The sequence below is a fragment of the Rhipicephalus microplus genome, chromosome 1 (assembly GCF_043290135.1).
Source record: "Rhipicephalus microplus isolate Deutch F79 chromosome 1, USDA_Rmic, whole genome shotgun sequence".
Classification (NCBI taxonomy): domain Eukaryota; kingdom Metazoa; phylum Arthropoda; class Arachnida; order Ixodida; family Ixodidae; genus Rhipicephalus; species Rhipicephalus microplus.
The window spans coordinates 226755432-226773790 of record NC_134700.1 but is presented as its reverse complement, the minus strand read 5'-3'; the positions used below and the strand labels follow the sequence as shown (position 1 = coordinate 226773790).

Below are 18359 nucleotides of genomic sequence, written 5' to 3'. Positions count from 1 at the left end.
GAGAGAACTGCATAGGCATAATAGAAGAAAGGTATATCGATATATATTTTACGTTTTTTCATGACGCACGCGACCCTGCGTCTTGCCGAGTTATCGGTGAACATGCATTGCGAAATTTTCCCTAAAGCGAAACAGAGCGGTCACATGTCGTTAAAGTCTCGTCGAGATGTTCTTGTTTTCCGTTGGTGCGAGCTGCATAGGTGCGTCGATGGATAGTATACGATGCAGGTAATAGGTATTACACGCGTCATCACTCGGAAGGTATAGCACATGTAATCGACAGTAATATAGATTTGATGCGAAAGGGAAATGCGTACAGTATAAGGGATCGCATACATGATACGACTGCCAGCTTGGTATACTTCTGCTCCAGGCTCGAATCCATTGCACATGCAGCTTTCAGCAGACCCTCCGATGAGCGAGAATCGATCGGCGGGTGAATCTGTATTTTCGAAAGATTAAGCTTCAAATCGATAAGAACTTTACAGATCAAAGTGTACATGATTTGTGCTGTATATATTTCATTGCCGAAAGTTCATATTTGCGAGGGTTCAATAATTAATTCTGGGATTTAACCGGACGAAACGGCAATGTGATCACGAGGCACGTGATAGCTGAAAGCCCCGTATTAAATTTGATCATATGCGCTTTTTTTAACGTGCACTCAACTGTAAGTACACGGGTGTTCTTACCATTTCGTCTCCTTAGAATAGCGGCTGCTGTGGCTGGGGACTGAACCCAGAATGTTCGACTTACCAGCGTGACACGTATACATACCTGATCAGGTATATACCACGGTGAACGGGCGGAAGGCTTCAGTTAAGCAAGTGAACGCTGTAATATGCACTGTTATTACCGGCGCGACGAGGCACTCTCTTGTTATTTCCGTGGGCACATTGTTACGAATAATTAAACCGAAGCGCACGTGAGTGAATGAAGCCGAAGCGAGATATACCTGTTCTCAGACTCACACTGCGATGCTTGAAGATCGTCAGCCCCACGGCTTCATCTTCGTTCGTGTACATGCTCGTGTGGTTAGTTGCACGGCCCGTCTTGCGACAATTTGCGGGACCTGCTTTGCCATCTCAAATCTCTATGTAATACTTTTTAAGATGTATCCGTGCGCCTTCGTTTGCTGGTTTTTTTTTTTCGCTCCAATGATTGCCGTAAGCCTGCAGGTTTCCGTGCTCGTTAGTTGAAGCACTGTGCCCTGACATCGTTATAAATGGCCGTGTATGTATTTGCACGTATTTGCCTTTGTATTCGCGTCCTGTAATACCCTTTTAGTGATTAATGTAGCGCACGCAGACCTTCTCGGTGGATGGTGAGAAACCGGTCCGTGTTTTTTTTTTCTTTTCTTTATTTTGTATATTTGCTTCTCACGTGGGCCTCTTTTAGATTTTTCGCTGCAGAATCGTTTGTAAGAGCGAGTTCGAGCCAGTGCAATTATTAGCGAAGGCGGTCAGCCAACCGTTTGGAGATCACTTGTGAACGAAAAACGTCGTGAACTGAGCCCCTGCTTTTGCGGAGATTTGGTCAGAGATTGTGATTTCGCGATGTTTCTGCCCTCGGTAGTGTCTTTCGGCCCCATCGCGAACGATGCGGCCATTGCGCATTTCGTGTTCGTCTGTCATGGATTGATTTATTTGAGAGTTAGCGTCACGCCCCACTTGGCAGGCAGGCGAAGTGAATTGTGCCTAGATTCGGAACAGAAATGAAGAGGGCGAACTCTATTCGCATAGTATCTGCGTCTCAATCTCATCGCAAATTCAGCTTTCGAAATTCAAATCTTGCTTCTATCCTGACGCGGTATGCTGCAGTGCGTCACTGCGCCTCTCAGTAAAGCCTCGTACGTACAAGGAGCAGGAAGCTATACAGGCTTCAGACCCTGCAAGCCAAATCAGCGTGTTGTGAACGCGGAGCAAATTCAAGACTTTTCTTCGGTGACAGCCGCTACTGTGCTGCATCGCACGGGCATATATAGGGACGCGCATCACAGCGCCCTCTGCAAAACAACGAGAAGGCGTGGGCGACACGCTCAACCTTGATACACAGCCGCAGATGTATGGTATGCTAGTGTATACCAACAAGTGTCGTTGAACAATCGTCGTGGCGGTGCGGATGCATGAGGCCGCGTTGATATCGGCTGGGACAATGCCGGCGTGTCGATACGCGTTTCATTGTGTTTGTACCTGCATGCCGGCGTCCCATGACTTGTGCGAATTTCTCATTTCTTCACGCGTCCTTCGTCGACGCGTGTACTCGTGGTGCGCGAACGGAACAAACGAAATGGTGTGGGAGGCCCCGTTGCGCCTGTTCTCCAAACCTCGATAAGTATCGGCGGCGGACTGCAGGAACTGACGAGGACTTCGCCGGAGGCGGCTGGCTGCATGCAGTGTTCGGCGGGCATATAGACGCGGCAGACGGCGGCGGTAATGAATTGGAAACGGTTGGGAAAGCCAGCGAGCGGTTTGCGCGGTTTCTCGTTGCTCTCTTGGTGCGTGCTGTCTGAAAGTGGGCGAAGCCCTTTGAGGCAGCGGCGAGAAGACCCGCTTCTCGCCTATGGCTGTCCTACAGGTGTGCCGGTTTTCGCTTCGTATTCGGGACTCCCTTCGAAGGGCAGCGGCATCGCATCCACTCGCTATACAGTGGAGTGGACTGTATGCCGCTATTATTACTGCGTGGAGTGAGTGAGAATGTGGAGCACATTGTTGATTTTCGAAGCGTGCAGCAGTAGCACAGAAGGTGAAGGAAGATAACGAGTGAGAGAAACGGACGCAGAAGAGGAGCACACGTACTGAGTGCCTCAACATGTATAGAAGTAAACCTCATCACCATTACTTACACAGAGAGGCGCACCACATGCGTGACCGACTACGTTTCTACGTAGCCTACAGAGGCAGCGCTGCAGAGCAGCGCTGCCGTGTCGGTATAGGCCTAATCGCGTGGCAACCGTGGATGTCGCGTTTGGTCAACGGCCGCGATGCACGCAGCGGCCAGAAAAGGCAGGATTTTGACAGGCAGGGCGCAGCCGTTGTTGCGCGATGCGTTTTCCATCCTCGCGTTGTTTACTCTATGTATAGTTTGGAAACTTCGTAGCGGCATTACGATATAACCGTACTAAGGTTAGATATTTCCCGCAGGTTGAATATATATGTATGCCTACTTATTACCGTACCATTATTATTATTATTATTATTATTATTATTATTATTATTATTATTATTATTTGTTATTATTATTTGAGCCATGGAGGTCACCACTTCCTTAATCCTATATAGCCTCGTCTCGGTCTATATTCCACTCGCCGCGTCTTTATGCAATGTTACACACCCCAGTCGGTCGCCTCGCTATATAAAGGTCGAGTAGTGCATGCTTGCGTAGCGCCATCTGAATTCATCCTGTGCCTCACTGCTACGGAGAATCCACTTAGCGAGGGTGGAAGATGAGCGTGCGCATACGAGCGCGTCACGACAAGGGGATGCGTGGTCGGTCAGCGTCGTGAATAATGCTCACCCCCACCGTGGAGGTGCTTCTTGTAATGGCTGTGGTGTGCGTGTATGCGGGGAGCCGAATCCGTGCCGAGTTGGGGGGCGAGGGACCGTCCATTTTCGCTTACGTCATACGTCCTTGTTGCTGTGGTTGTTGTCGCTTTTCGTTGCCGTGGTACTTGCGTTTACGTCCATCATGTGTCACCGATTGCCTACGTCTTGATTAGCTGAAACATTTGCTGCGCCGAACCAGAAAACACTAATGTTTGGCTAATGTATCTAAAAATTGTCTTATTACTTACCCTTCGACGTGCATCACAGCGCCCTCTGCAAAACAACGAGGACGGCGGTCCCTGCCGACCCGCAGTCCATCGGCTGCGGGTCGGCAGGGAGGACTGTGTAAACTTTCGTATAACATTAATTGAGCGCGCAAAAATGGCACATTCATTAGCAGACACACCCGGTTGTTCGCGCAAACGACGCACATCGCTTTAGTTGGGGAAATGTGTGCGTGTGTGAATGTGCCATTTTCGTGCTCGATTAACTTTATACCGAAATTTGCACAGCCATCACTGCCGGTCAGCCGCCGATGGGCAGATCAGTTATAAGGCAATGTGAGATACTCTGCGCCAAATGTTAGTATTTTCTGGTTTCGTACAGCAATTCAAAGATATAGGCAAGTGACACGTAAACGCAAGTCCCATAACAAAACAACAACAACAATTAGTACGGTGTTGTAGCTAGCTTTTGTGATCACATGACCTTCTGAACCGCGAGGCAGCCGGTGCTTTGCGTTAGGTGTATTCGCCCCGAGATCAAGTGGAGTCGCGGCCTGGTGGTCGCTGGCTGAAGCGCACCTATAGTGTGGATTGCTCCCTACGTCGTCTGCTATCCACATAGGCTAGCTCGTGCGCGTACGTCATGCTCGTGCTCAAAGGGTGGTTTGTCCCACTCTGCTAGTGCAAGAGTAATTGCTTGTACGTTTGCCTAGCACTGTCTACAGAAGCATTTGGCCTTACTCGCCTGTATATGTACCGCAATACGATGAAATCGAGCACTTGGCGAGAGTGATGTGTATCGTCATCGTATAGCCTCTCTTTGCAAGGATCATGTCGGTGTAGGTGCCGCTTTTTAGCTGAAGTTCATTTAAAGTGCACTTGGCGTCGTGCCAAACATGAGGAATAATAAATGTTGTGCGAATGCAGTGTTTTAGCGACTCAGGGATAAACGAAACTTTTGCATTGTTGTTAGGTGTCTACTTCAAAACAAAATTGTGGCGTTCTTGCTTATCAGTTATGCGACGAGCTCTATAATTGTGCTTGAGATAACCTTGTATTGTACGGTCATAGTCCCATGGCACTGCTGTATAGTGAATTCTGACACGTCAGTACTTTAATTGAATGACTCAGAGCTGATTAAAATTGAGTTGCCGTACGCAGTTTCAGCATTGGGTGACATTTGTACAGATAGACCCGTGTTCTTATCAAAGGTGAACATTTGACAGAAGTCTGCCTCGTTGGGATAGGAATGAGGCAATTAGAAACTCCAACTAAAGATTGTATTCAGAAAACCGACGAGCGCTGACTCAAGCGCTGCAATACAATTTTTGGTTGGAGTTTTCTAATTGCCTCACCCGTGTTTTTACATTCTTACATTTGGGTTTGCTTAAAAAAGGCTAGATTGACAAAATTAGTCCAGACGGCGTGCCTCACATATGTCGTATAACTTCAAGAAGAACGTCATCCTTTTTTTTTCACATTATCTTGAGCGTTTTGTGGCGTTGTGCTAGACTGACGGAAGGAGTGGACACACATTCGCTTGAAAAAAAAAAAACATTTTTTTCTATTGAATTACCGAACATTTGCATCACTGTGACGCAGATAATCAATATAAGCAAGCTGCGGGCTAAACTATTACCTTTTTGTACTGTCATAGGAGTAAGAACAAGCGTGCTTAAGCGCTGTAAGACACGTATACCTTTCCTGAATAAACTTATCGACTGTCCCACGTTTATTCCATGCAGAAATTATGTAGACGGAAATGCGGATGAGTAGTCGCTGTATTTTAGGTTCCTGGCCCAAAAAAATATCGGCTTTCTTCCTTTTTTTGGTGGGGGGGGGGGTTGAGGGGGTTAGTATTCATGACCAGCGTGCATGAATAATGAATTCAGTCACGCTACAGCGGTGCATAGTAGACGGGACACAAGCTCAACACCTAAAATAAAAATACAAGAAACGTGACACACTGCAGTGCGAAAGCGCAGACAGTCATCAAGCGCGAACATCCCTTTTAATGGCAGACTGCGTTTCTCTCAGAACAAGTAAAAGTAACGTTCTGTGAGCTTCGTTAAGCAATGGATGGCATATAAATTACCGGTAGGCGGCTGTCAACGCATTTTATTCGCTGACATCCGGCTCACAGCGCTCAGAAAGCGCACCGCCCGCCGCTTATCCACACTATAGTACGGTGACGGTGCTGCCCTCTACAGCCCGATCTCGGGATGGGATGTTGAGTGTATAGCGTCTGTTTCGATGAGCAACACTCAAAACTCGTTGCAGATAAACAAAAAAACACCTGACAAAGAAGAATTGTGAGACGATAAATAATTTTCCGCAGAATCCTCACCACAACAATATTTATAGATTAAATCCACGGGTTCTATCCGTCATTATTGTCCACTCCAGCCGTGCAGCTGACCGAAGATTATCGGCCAATTCAGGTGACGCCAAGTGACGAGGTTGTAAGTGGCACCGTTTGGTATTTGCTTCACGGATACTACTGTGTCACATTTAGAACAGACAGATACCCTCGGCATGACAATTAAGCTCGTATTGATAAAATTTCGAGAAGTACAACGGACTAGTTTGGACCGACGATTCATTGATATGCTGTGTCTAATTATTGTTCCGCAATCAATCAATTAAAGTTGAAATTCTGTGGTGAACGCACGCAAAGTAGCTTGCGAATATATGTCTGCCTATAATTTATCTCTTGAGCCAATTCTTTTGTGTGATTAAGTTAATTAGGAAAGCTGTCTATATATATTGCAATTAGGACGTACTTATTATTAGTTCGCTTCTATCAAGAGTGAATGCTATATTGTATGGCATTATATCCCCACTACCAGGTGTGGGCTCCCAAACTCGAGGCCCGCGATTATTTCGCTTGCGGCTGCTGTGACCCGCATGTGACTGTCTTCGTCCAACTTTTTAAAATGTTTTATAAGTATACGTTCGTGAGCTGCACAGGCATGACTGGTCCAAAGCACTGTTTTCGTGAGGCACCTCAAGTGTTCACGATGTTTTGAAATATACCGCGTCAAACAAGAACTATATGTCAGAATCGGCGATTGATTTTAGCCACTCACGCGCGCCCTACCTCCTTCAGACATGATCCGTATATGCTATGATAAAGTGATCTTTTTTTTTTCAAATAGTAAAGTTTGCTAACAAACTTCACAAACTTGTGGGCTGTACGATGCCGCGCTTTTCTTCTTTTTTTTTGTTTCGTAATTTGTTTTTCACAGAGGCATAACAGTCGCATGCATGCCTATAAGTATTCACGTACTATTCTAAGCTACCTAATGTAGTATTGTTGCGACCATGGGTATTTCGTATATTTCGTAAGTTGAGCACTGTCCGCATTCTTTTGTACATATATGCACGCACAGGCATTCTTAAAGGAGCCATGACGCCCAATTTTCGATCACAATAAATATGTGTTGTCTGTGTTCACAAACTGGCTGGCAAAATTTCAGCTGATTTGGTAGAGCACCTTATTTTCTTATTTTTTTAACGCGTGAGCGGCGTGGAATTCTGGCAACACTGACACACTCGCTATAGACGTCATATGCGTCATATGCTCGCGTATTCGACCTATCCCAGCTTCCTTCAGCTATAGGCATTGCAATTTAACGATTTTCAGGGCTGAAACATTGGTAGAAAACGATTGTTCCGCTCCATGCAGCGCTTGACGTCACACTCGATAATGTATATCGTGGTGATAATGGCAGTCGGTGGGCAGCGGTTTTATAGGCGGTGAATTCTGGGGCTCATTTTCTCCTTGTTTTGCAGTCAATTTTACATATAGCCCCGCCGCGGTGGTCTAGTGGCTAAGGTACTCGGCTGCTGACCCGCAGGTCGCGGGATCAAATCGCGGCTGCGGCGGCTGCATTTCCGATGAAGGCGGAAATGTTGTAGGCCCGTATGCTCAGATTTGGGTGCACGTTAAAGAACCCCAGGTGGTCAAAATTTCCGGAGCCCTCCACTACGGCGTCTCTCAGAATCATATGGTGGTTTTGGGACGTTAAACCCCAGATATTAATCAATCAATCAATTTTACATATACGTGCAGGTATAGACCGTCTGTACTCCTATTTTTCGCTTAATACTGTAAATTATTGGGTAACCGTGTCATGTGGTCATGTTCAGAATTCGTACCGAGTTGCCTTCCTTAAGTGCTAGCTTGTCGCAATGATAAATTATCTATTTAAGAAGAGTCCTTCGGGCCCACCCTAATTTGCCGTCGTTTAGAAAAGGTGCCGAATCACATGGTCGGGCTTAAGCGTATTCCTACATGCCGCTTGACGTCTCTGTCTTTCTCATTATATCCTTCATGAGCGCAACTTGGACGCGCTCTTGGAAGAAGTGCTCTGAGAACCAGCTTTTTTTTTTCTTTAAACATTTGGGGGGAAATAATACAAGCATTTGTTCGGACCACCGTTCGAAGGCCACGCGAGAGAAGGGCGCAAACTTGACGTAGTATTTCGCGGCCTCGAGCAACGCCTTGTGCGGGAGTGCATAATCTCTGGAACTTGACAAAGGAGCCCCTTGTTTTCGAAAGGCGTGGCAGTATCGCCGTGTCCCATCTTCTTTCTTTTCCCTCTCGCATTGTGAGGCAACGCGTTGGGCGTGACTGTTGTCATGTCTCCTTCGTTGGCACCGTTCCCTGGCGCCGTGGACGCATGCCCGTATGGTTTCGAACTTCCCGGTATGTGTCGGCGATGAGACACGGCAGCGGTGGGGCGTGGCACGCGGACCGCGTCTATTCACCCAATATTCTGGCCACTTATCTTACGAGACGATCGAACACATTTTTTCTATGCCGTTGCCCATCATACCTGACCCAACGACGTCGTGTGGAAGCCAAATTCCGTCAACTGGATTCACGACTACTGACAGAAAAGAACATCATCCTGTGATCTTAGCCTACGGTCTCCCGTGGGCGCAAGGCCATGAAAGCCCTCTTGTGTTTCTTGAAAACGACTGGACTTCCCGAGCGGCAGTGGGAAAGAACATCGTGAGACCGTGCTGTGCACATGTCGTCTCGAGCTGATATTATTATTATTATTATTATTATTATTATTATTATTATTATTATTATTATTATTATTATTATTATTATTATTATTATTATTATTATTATTATTATTAAATATCGTCTTTTTTTTTCTCGAAAGATTTGTCTTCACCTCATCGCAAGTGGCCAACGAGCTTAGAAGAGGCAGGCTGTCTGTGACTGGTCCGTTCCACTCATTCGTCCATGCAATTTAACCGAGCAACTGAGCAGGCGTGTTGGGGATGCGCGCAAGTCAACGGGGGCCATACGATTGTTCCTGTATTCTCGTGTAGTTACCGTTCGTCCAAGTAACCACTCATTTCTGTTCCTTAGTACGACTCGGTTGCACGTGATCCACGCCAAACGTACGATATAGGTGAGGTTGAATATATCTAAAGGAAAGGCGTAGGCTTCGTTAGTCGTTTCTATACAACCTGTATTTCATCACCTTGTTCCCATCTTTGCAACTTCCTTAGCTATACGATGTGCCCGTCGCCACGGTGAATCCTTATCTTTATCGTTTCCAGTTTGTCATATATATATATATATATATATATATATATATATATATGTGTGTGTGTGTGTGTGTGTGTGTGTGTGTGTGTGTGTGTGTGTGTGTGTGTGTGTGTGTGTGTGTGTGTGTGTGTGTGTATGTATGTGTGTGACGTATGAAGTGATGGTTGGTAGAAGCTGATGAAGAAGAAGTCAGCATGGAATAAACATTGGGTATGAGCCAGGCCACGTCACCCATTCATCGTAGCGTCACACGAGTCGACAGGATGAAGACCTCCCAGCCACTTCATCAGTGTCTCATCATCAACGCAGTTCTACACAAGACGCCCTGACCATACATCGACTACGGAATCATCTCCTAGCTGCACACAGCGACCAGCACCATGACAGAATCATCGACCGACCTTCCCATCCCCAAGTACACCGGAGCAGCGGACGATGGACCTGTACAGGACTGGTTCGACCTGTTCGAGTTCCACGATACCGCTGCATGTTGGTCGGAACGGGAAATGGTTACGAACTTCAGCGACTACGTTACCGGTGAGGCATTTAAGTTTTACCTCACCCACATATTCGACAACGATGAGTCTTGGCAAAAGATAAAACAAGAAATGATCGTTTGGTTTAAAAAATACGATGACGACTACGACGAAGACTTGCTTGTAACCCACCATCCACAGACAACTGCACTCAGTCGTCAATTTTACAGGCAGTCATCAACCATTCGAACGCACAACAAGATTCGACCTCTGACAAAAGACGAAGTGGCACACGAGTTCAGTGGCAGACGACAACGCGTATTTTGGGAAAAACACAGCCATCCAGCGCGCCTCCCTTCTGCACGAAAGTCGGCATTTGCGAAGTCATCGCTTCAACATATGACCCCAGACGTTGCCCAACCACCTGATGCCGTTCACTCTTCGTCTGGCATACGTGGTCCACCACCTGGGTTTTCATCACGCGGTTCTTCAAGCGTTCCTAACGCTCCCCACTTGCCTTATAAGGACGCCTTGCTCATGGTAGACAAGCTGACGCATGGAGAAAATACCGAACAAGAATATATATACAAGAATATTGTTTCGCGGCGTCCTGTAGCGTCGACAAGCATATCGACAAAGTATCGACGGTGCTTCTTGCACTGCATAGCATACAGTGTACGCCGCTGCTCTTTAACGATTCGCCGTGGTGTCGCCGGCGCAATCAGAGATAGCTGCGGCGTACTCACCATGCCAAGGAGTGTCGACCCACATGTACAGGTAGCATCGTGTATGATGACAACACCACCTCTGTGAAGGCAACGCCTCCAGACGCCATTTCTTTTTTTATGGTTTTCCCGTTGGCCGATCTTGTTGCAACTCTCAATTATTTCTTTATGACTTATACTATACTTACGGTCCCTGGCCATTGCTCTTGTTATCATTTTATGCCTTCTCGCGCATGTTCAGACGGCAACCCTAGCGCCGACCGTCGATCTCTTTTCGCTTTCAGGGATTGGTTGGTGAATAAGTCTTTCGGGGGCTTCCAGGTTTTTTAGTTCTATTGCTCTAAGCGCAGACCTTGGCGTACATGTCTGGTTAAAGAATACGCGTGGTCTATCACGTACACGTTCTCGTTTATACTAGCATTCGCGGCTCGACCAATTGTAGTGCGGTATGCAAAATACTCTCCGATTGTGAAACGTTTATTTTTTTCCTTTTTTTTTTCGCTTCATATAAGGTTTGCAAGCCCGGCTACGATCGCGGTGTCAAGTGGCAGTCGAAATGGTGACAATGTTCATACGAAAACGGAGTTGTATTAGTCCATTTATTCAATTATCTCTATCATAACCACTCGCCTCGTCTCCCCCACTTCACTCTGGCACATTAATGAAGTCTGCTGACGGGCTGTAAGTTGTCGATGCGTTTAAGCGTAGCGTTGTTACGCAGCACATAAAAAACAAAAGCCGGAAACAACAGCAACACTCTTCAATTCTTTCCCTTTCGTTATTCTCCTGCGCTTTGTATACCTCAATTACTGCTACAAGGAACTGCGGTATTGAATGCCGCGCTGAACGAATTACGCCAACGCATTTTGATTGATAGCGCTGTTTACAGTCAGGAGCCTCTATACGTCGAGTCCTCTTATACATCGAAATGACGCGTATCAATCAGATTCCTTTCCTTTTACGTCCCTATCGTACAGACAACAGGATCGTTACGCTGCGCGACCTTTACAACGCGGTGACCTTTTATAACGAAGTATTCTGGAAGTCCCGGATATTTCGTTATGCGGGCGTTTCGCTGTATACGAAATTGTGGCAGCGGGCTATGACGCTCATAGCTGTCAGGTGTATTGAAGAGTGGGCGAGTGCCGCCCGACGCAGTGCTGCCTTTTCCCATTCATGCCTGACAAGCTCTTGAGGGGCGCTTGAACTTTTGACAGCTGTAAAGCAGCCGCGCTTATACAGACGGCACAGTCCCACTGCGTACGGCTGTCTCTCTTGGTTGCACTCGGCCGACAGTTTATAGTGCGTATGCTATACGGGAGGAGGCGCACCGCGCCAATCGGCGTCGATAACTGTGTGACCTGCGGCGGGCGCTGACGGCACACACCGTGCTCTGGGCCAACGGGACGCTTTCCGTCGCCTCCCACTCGACCTGCGCCGTCGTAACTCGAGGTCGTCGACCCTTACGAACGGACGTGCTTGTATTTCATCTATCCCAGCACCTGCCCGTCTTCTTGCATGCATGCATCAAGCCTTCGCACGTCTGCAAGCGACATGCAAGCGTGCACTGCATTCGCTAACTCGATTTTCTTGCGCGGCCAAGGAAGGCACGGGGTAGGAGGCGATGCATGCGAAAATTTAGTGAAAGCTCAGCTTCCTGAGTTCTTCTCTTCACACCGCACTCTCTTAAACACTTATTTACCACCGCACTCCATTCAACACTCTTCAACACTATCGCGAGCAGGAAGGCCACGTACCTTCCTGCTCGCGATAGGGCCTTCCACTTAGCGTATAACTATATAAACAAAGAAGTGATAAGTTATGACGACTGTGTGTCTCATTTCGCGTGTGTTCAGGTGTTTTAAATCTTCGTGTGTGCATCATGGTGGTTGTTTGAGTGACTGAAAGCTTCCAGCGGCATGCACTCTTATAGTATATCCGCATTAAAGCATTTTACCACGCATTTATTTGTGTAGTATATGTTCATTGTATTTTCTTTAGGTCCATATTTCTCTATGCGGAGGTAATATGGATGGTGTTATTCTACGTATGCCGGCTACTTTTTGAATCGTGGCGTTCGTGGCCGACATTCCACTGACACATCGCTATCTGCCCTTGGTTTCTGTTTTCGGCCGTTACGTGTGACATCAGTAACGCGATTTTTTAAAGTTTTTTTTTTCTTTCTTTTCTGCGCTGTGGAAGAGAGAGGATACAACGTCAGGCTGAAGAGCAGCTATCGTGTTTCATACTGATGAGGAGAAAAGACCAACCCACCCTGTTGATCCCCCCCCCCCCCCCACCTCGCTGTTCTTCGATGGGAGTGTATCCTCTCGTCCGTCCAGTCCTGCGAGCCTTCGTATGCGAACGGACGGTCAGCTGCTTTCATATTCGGACGCGTTGGCAGCAACTTTGGTATGCACCGCGTGGGCTGCGTGTGACGGACGCTTGCCTGGTGCCGCTACGTGCATCCTCTCGTGAGTGCGTCGGCGCGAGAATGTATATACAAAGTAAAACGAGCGACGGCGAGGGAATATAACTGTACAGTGCGTGTGTGTGTGCACGAGAGCGGTCGCGCGCGTGCCTTCGGCGCATTCCTGGCGTGTCTGCCCGGCGCAACAGGTTTTTTTTGCTGCGGCTCCTTTTCCTCCTCGTCGGTCGACGTCGCCGCCAGCGTTGGACGAGTGCTGCGCCAGATGAAGGCATCGCTGCGCCGTGGAGCGCGCGCGCTGGCGCCGGTGTTGGTCGTCGTCGTCGCTGTTTCTTCGCCCAAGCAGTTCGCTGGCCCGAGTCGTTAGTTCCAGTAACCTGGTTCTACGCCGCCGGACGACGAGGCTTCTTTCTCGCCCGCCGCCGAGGACGCATGCCCGCCGGGGCTTCCATCTTCCACGGCCGACTGCTTGCCGGCGGGTATAACGGCGCCGCGCGTGAGTTGTGTGTACGCGGCGCTCTTGCACCGACTCGGCTGGCCCAGCTGAGAGGTAGCGCGCCTTTGATGTGTACGGTTCAGCCTTATGTGTGCGTCCGTGTGAGTGTGTGGCCAAGTACCGAAGTCGAGTGCAGTTGCCCGTTGTTCGGTCACACGTCCAAGTCCCGTAAAATCGTTGCCTTCCATAAGGACGATCTCCACGTCGCATTACAAGACAGAAGCCGCCGCTGACGTCGCCATCGGTATTGGATCGGCGAAGCCTCGTGAGAAGCGCATCCTGCACCAAACGCGCGAACACACCCTGTTGGCCGCGCGCATGTTGGCACGGCCGCCGAGTGCGCCGTTGCGAGCGAGCGAGTGGTCGTTCCGCGTGCCGAGGCCAGCTGACTTCCGTCGCGCATAAAACGCCCTGTTCGCGCTCTCACGACGCGCGTGGCTCGGTGGCGCATCGGCTGTTGTCGCGCGTGTGTTGTGCCCTCTCTCATGGTGCGGCACAGTGCGGTGTTGCCTGTCGAGCCACCGGCATCAAACCTTCCGGGGCGTGTACTGCACCGCAGTCGTCAGGACCGCTTCGGTAGCGTGACGGTGTGTCGCATCTGCCTATTTGCGCTTGGCGGGCTCGTCACCTGTTCTATTTTGTCGACCCGAGAAGCAGCTGACAGCCAGCCTCGAGTCTGGCGTAGCGAAACGGCGTCCCCGTTTTCGGACTGCATGCGCTCACAGCCGCCAGAGCTTGCACTGCATGCACTGGCAGGAGCCCGGCGACTGCCGAATGTTTCGTGTGCAAGGCGTGGTGTGTACGCTCGCTGGCGTGGACCTGGTGAGTGAGCTCAGGCCTCAACTGCTCGGAAGACGTGCCTCGGCGATTCGCTGTCTCCGCCATCCTTGACACCGTCTCACTCGGGCTTTGCAAAACACGGAGGTGGTAGACGCGCGTACGACCGCCGTGTTCCTGGATACCCTGAACCACCGTTAGCGAACGAAAGAAGCCCCGCAGATACACGGCATCTCTCGAACGTTGTTTTATTTTGGAGCTGCCATCATCCTCTCCTCTCATCCTGTAAGCACTCAGTTCTTCGGTGCCTAAGCTGGCTTCCGACAGTCGCTCTCGGAAAGCTTAAACAGAACTCGCTCTTAACTCGACAGCAGGTTTGCAATCGACCGCGACCCGCACTCTTCCCGGAATCGGATTCGATCGGTGTCGGCTTCGGACACCGCTTCGACCCAAGCTGTTCTTCCCTCTCTCGGGAAGGAAGCCGTACGAGAGCAGCGCCGAGATGGCTAGACGGTGAGGATTTCTCGTTTGTTCTTTTCATATTCCGCTCGGGAGGAAAGCTAGACGCTCCTGGAAGCTTCCGTTGTACTGTGCTGCCATAGCTTTGCCCGTTCGCAGCAACCGCCGCCGACCGACCGGAAACGGGCGGAGAGGCCTACGCAGTCGAATAGTAGCGTTTGTACAGGCACGAAAGAAGAACCTCGAGCGCAACGGTCGTTGTGAAACGCGATACGAACCACCTTCTCTGCTGAGAAGGGACGGACCAACGATCGGAAGGGCAGCGCCCAGAGAGTAGCGCGCACCGTGCCGTATCCCCCACCCCAGTCTGCGACCAGCCGCTCTTCGGGCCTGCCTTGTCGAACTGTCTTTAGAGTCTCCAGCTGAAATAGCCTCTTCTGCAGCGGCTGTGCCTTCAGCCGTAACGTGACGACCACGAGCTGCTGTGGCGACTGCTGGACGGACGCGCTCTCTCTCCTCCTCTCCGCCTCATCGCCGTGTGATTGATAAGCGCGGTCGACCGCCGTCGCCCGAGTGGGCGGGTTCTCGCTACGCGCGCCGTCGTGTGTGTTTGCCGCTTGGCGAAGCCACTGACGCGCTGTTGCACATACCTTCTCATCCCCGTCGGTCGGTCGCGGATACTTTTTCGCTCTAGCCGACCCTCTGCGCGCTGCCATGTGATCTTTCGCACCGTTACGGAGTCCAGCCTGCCGTTGTCAGACAGCGCATACCGTCGCGGGTGTCAGGTGTAAGCGAAAATCCGCGGGAGCTCGACGAAGCTCGCTTCTCTCCCGGCTCGCTTCTCTCGCCATTCGGTCAGCAGGAGCGCTCCCGGTTCCATCTAGTTTGGTGACAGTTACCTCAGTGCACCGACTTTCTAGCTCCGAGGACCTCAAGGGGGCGACCCGTTACTTCACTTTCCCGACTTTGCACCTTCTTGAAGACGAAACGCTCCAAATGGACTCTATCGCGGACCGTTGAGCCCACCCCGAAGAGTACATTGTCCGGACGCCTGTCATTCAAGTCTTGCAGTTCGTGCGGCGCATCGCGGCCTTTTCTTGGCACCGTGAGCTTTAATTGGGGTACGTTCCTCACCGTCCTTTCTTTCACGTGCTCTGAAGAGCGACATCAAGTGTGACCGAGACAAGTTGGACGGGCATCGGGACCTTCTTTTGTCTAAAGGTCCGACCTGGATCTATATTGTTCGCGGGACCGGTCGACGCAGTCGTCGCGTGCTTCGAGTGAGTCCGCATTTGTGTTCTTCACGCAGACAGCGAAATCGCTCATTGTCCACGAAGAGTCTCGCTGTCCTACTCTTCTTCTTCAGCCACCGGAGACAGTTCGGCGAGCGTCGCAGTTTTGTTCGCCACGCAGTGCGCCCTTCGAGCAGCAAAGCGCTTCTCTGCGTGCGCGCTCCTTCAACCTCGTCGGCACCGTCGCCTCCCAGATCGTCTCCCTCACCCCGGGAGTGATCGTCTCTTTCTTGGCCCATTTTACGTCCTTAACGCCACTGTTGTCGTTCTCCGATCTGCGATTGTGAAGTTGGCCGGCAATAGGGTCCAGCACTAGCACGCCTGTGCGAACCTTCGGATTGAGGTAACCGCGTTCCCACGGGCATCGGAGTCGCGGCTCTGTGTGCGAGTGTTGTGTCGGGTGTGCTCGTGGCGAGATGGTGCGGTGAGAGTGCGGCCCGAAGCAGCGATGTCCGAGCTGGTGGCCAGGGCCGCGAAGATCGCGGCCGGATGCCTGACCCGCCGCTCCAAGCGCTACGATTTGGCCAAGGTGCACGCCAGGGGATGCATCGCAGCCGCTCCTCAGGTACGGATGCGGAACCTATATTGCAGCTTGAAAGATGAAGGACAGGACACCACGAACGCTCCTGGTGCCCTGTCCATTCCTCTGTCTGTGTTATTCCATGCTATATATACGATGACTTCTTCTGTATGCGTGTAAACTGACTCGCGTCCAAAAAGAAGTGTTTCTGCGCGCAGGCTGCTTGATGCAGCAGCCCGTGCTCGAGACGTCGCCATGTGGCACGTCGCTTTCGCGCGACCGCCTTGTATGGTAGCACACTATTTGAATGCGAAAAAAACGTACTGCATCCTCTTGGTCGGGAGAGACCACCGCCATTCGAAGTTGCATGCAGTGAGCGCGATGCGGCGATAACGGCACGCATGCGTGGTACACGCGAACGCTGCGCCATCGTTCTCACGAAGTCTCTTTTTTCTTTCTTTGCTGTTCGTTTTGCTAGGAGAAAAAGTAAGCAGGATGGATGCCACTGTATACGCGTATCAGCAAAGAGCCTTTGCGAACGGGCCCGGCTTCTTTAGTAAATAGGCGCCTTTGCATTTGTAGGAGGCAAAATAACTGTATACCCCGAGATAACGGTCTCATCGATGTACGTATATACCTGCCGAGGCCGCAGGTTCAGTGACTGCAGTGTCCTGGCGATGTAGCTCTCCAGTACCGAGTTTTGCCAGAGCGTTATAAAGAATACAGTTCGTCAAAACTATAGTTCGAACTGAGGCTTCCACTGTTGTGACTTGTTCAAAATTTCCCCGACTGTCTTGATGTCTTATACAGAATAAAATTAATAGTTTGTAAAGTTGTTTATTATACGCTGACTTAAGCGTCGGTCGGTAGCCTTATCAACGGCTCAGCCGGTCGGTAGCCTTATCAACGGCTCAGCTCAAGTCACGGACATCGAGCGGCTTCCACGACCAATGCGCGGTAGAGATATGAGTCACTATAGATAGCACTGGGGATGATGCCCCACCCACCATATATAGCGTTGTTAATCCTTACAGAATATAGGTGCGCGCATTTCTCACATGGTTGCCTGTAATGTTCCCCAAGAGGGCAATTCTTTTTCACAAAGAAAAGAAACGATCCGGCGGTCAGTGAGGGGAAGTCGCTTACGGCTAATTGTTCTTATATCGCTGGTATGATTTTTTTTGTTGATATGACGTATAAGGAGATGTTCGCGCACAATTAAGGCGCCGGCTACTCCTCGGCCCTTGAGTGAATGTTGAATACACGTATTAAATGAAAAATAAACGGAAAATGGAAAATAGAACATGGAAATAGTAGTAGAACAGGAATAGTACATGGAAAATAGAACATCCGAGCACACATATGCAAAAACACACTCATACGCCCGTATCGAACAACATTAACACAAAGATAATGAAATGTTTGAAAGTTAGTGAATGATGTCTCTGATAATGTCTTGACATTCAATCCGACCGGCACAAAATAGCAGTGAACACATGTGTTTCTTATGGAGGTGCATTTACTCATATGTACATGACAGTGGACACGCCATGCAGCACACACATATGATGGGTGTCATATAATACTGCGCATAATAAATATGACATTTACACAAATCAAAGTTCGTTACTGATATGCTATCGTATACACAATTGCTAACTTCACTGTCGGACGGTGAATGATTCATCCGACCTGCACATACAAGCCGGATATTTTGCAAAATGAACCATTGGAATTGACTAGTCTTTAGCAAGTATTTTATGGTTCTTCTTCTTCTTCTGTTTGTTGGTCTATAGCATCTGTTCACAAAACACACGCGCCCGGGAAGTGGTGGCGACTGCT

The 18359-nt window shown here is 49.5% G+C and overlaps 1 protein-coding gene across 3 annotated transcripts in view; it reads left to right on the top strand.

Moving 5' to 3' along the window:
* The window catches only part of baz (par-3 family cell polarity regulator), a 223824-nt gene that overhangs the window by 116867 nt on the left and 88598 nt on the right, over nucleotides 1–18359 (top strand). Inside the window, exon 1 of one of the 3 annotated variants that reach the window (XM_075891476.1) lies at nucleotides 13973–16562. The exons of the other annotated variants lie outside the window; for them this stretch is intronic. Within the exon in view, the coding sequence (XP_075747591.1) occupies nucleotides 16446–16562 (117 nt within the window). The 5' untranslated portion in view covers nucleotides 13973–16445. Of the gene's footprint in view, nucleotides 1–13972; nucleotides 16563–18359 lie in introns of those variants that run through there. 3 annotated transcript variants of the gene reach the window in all.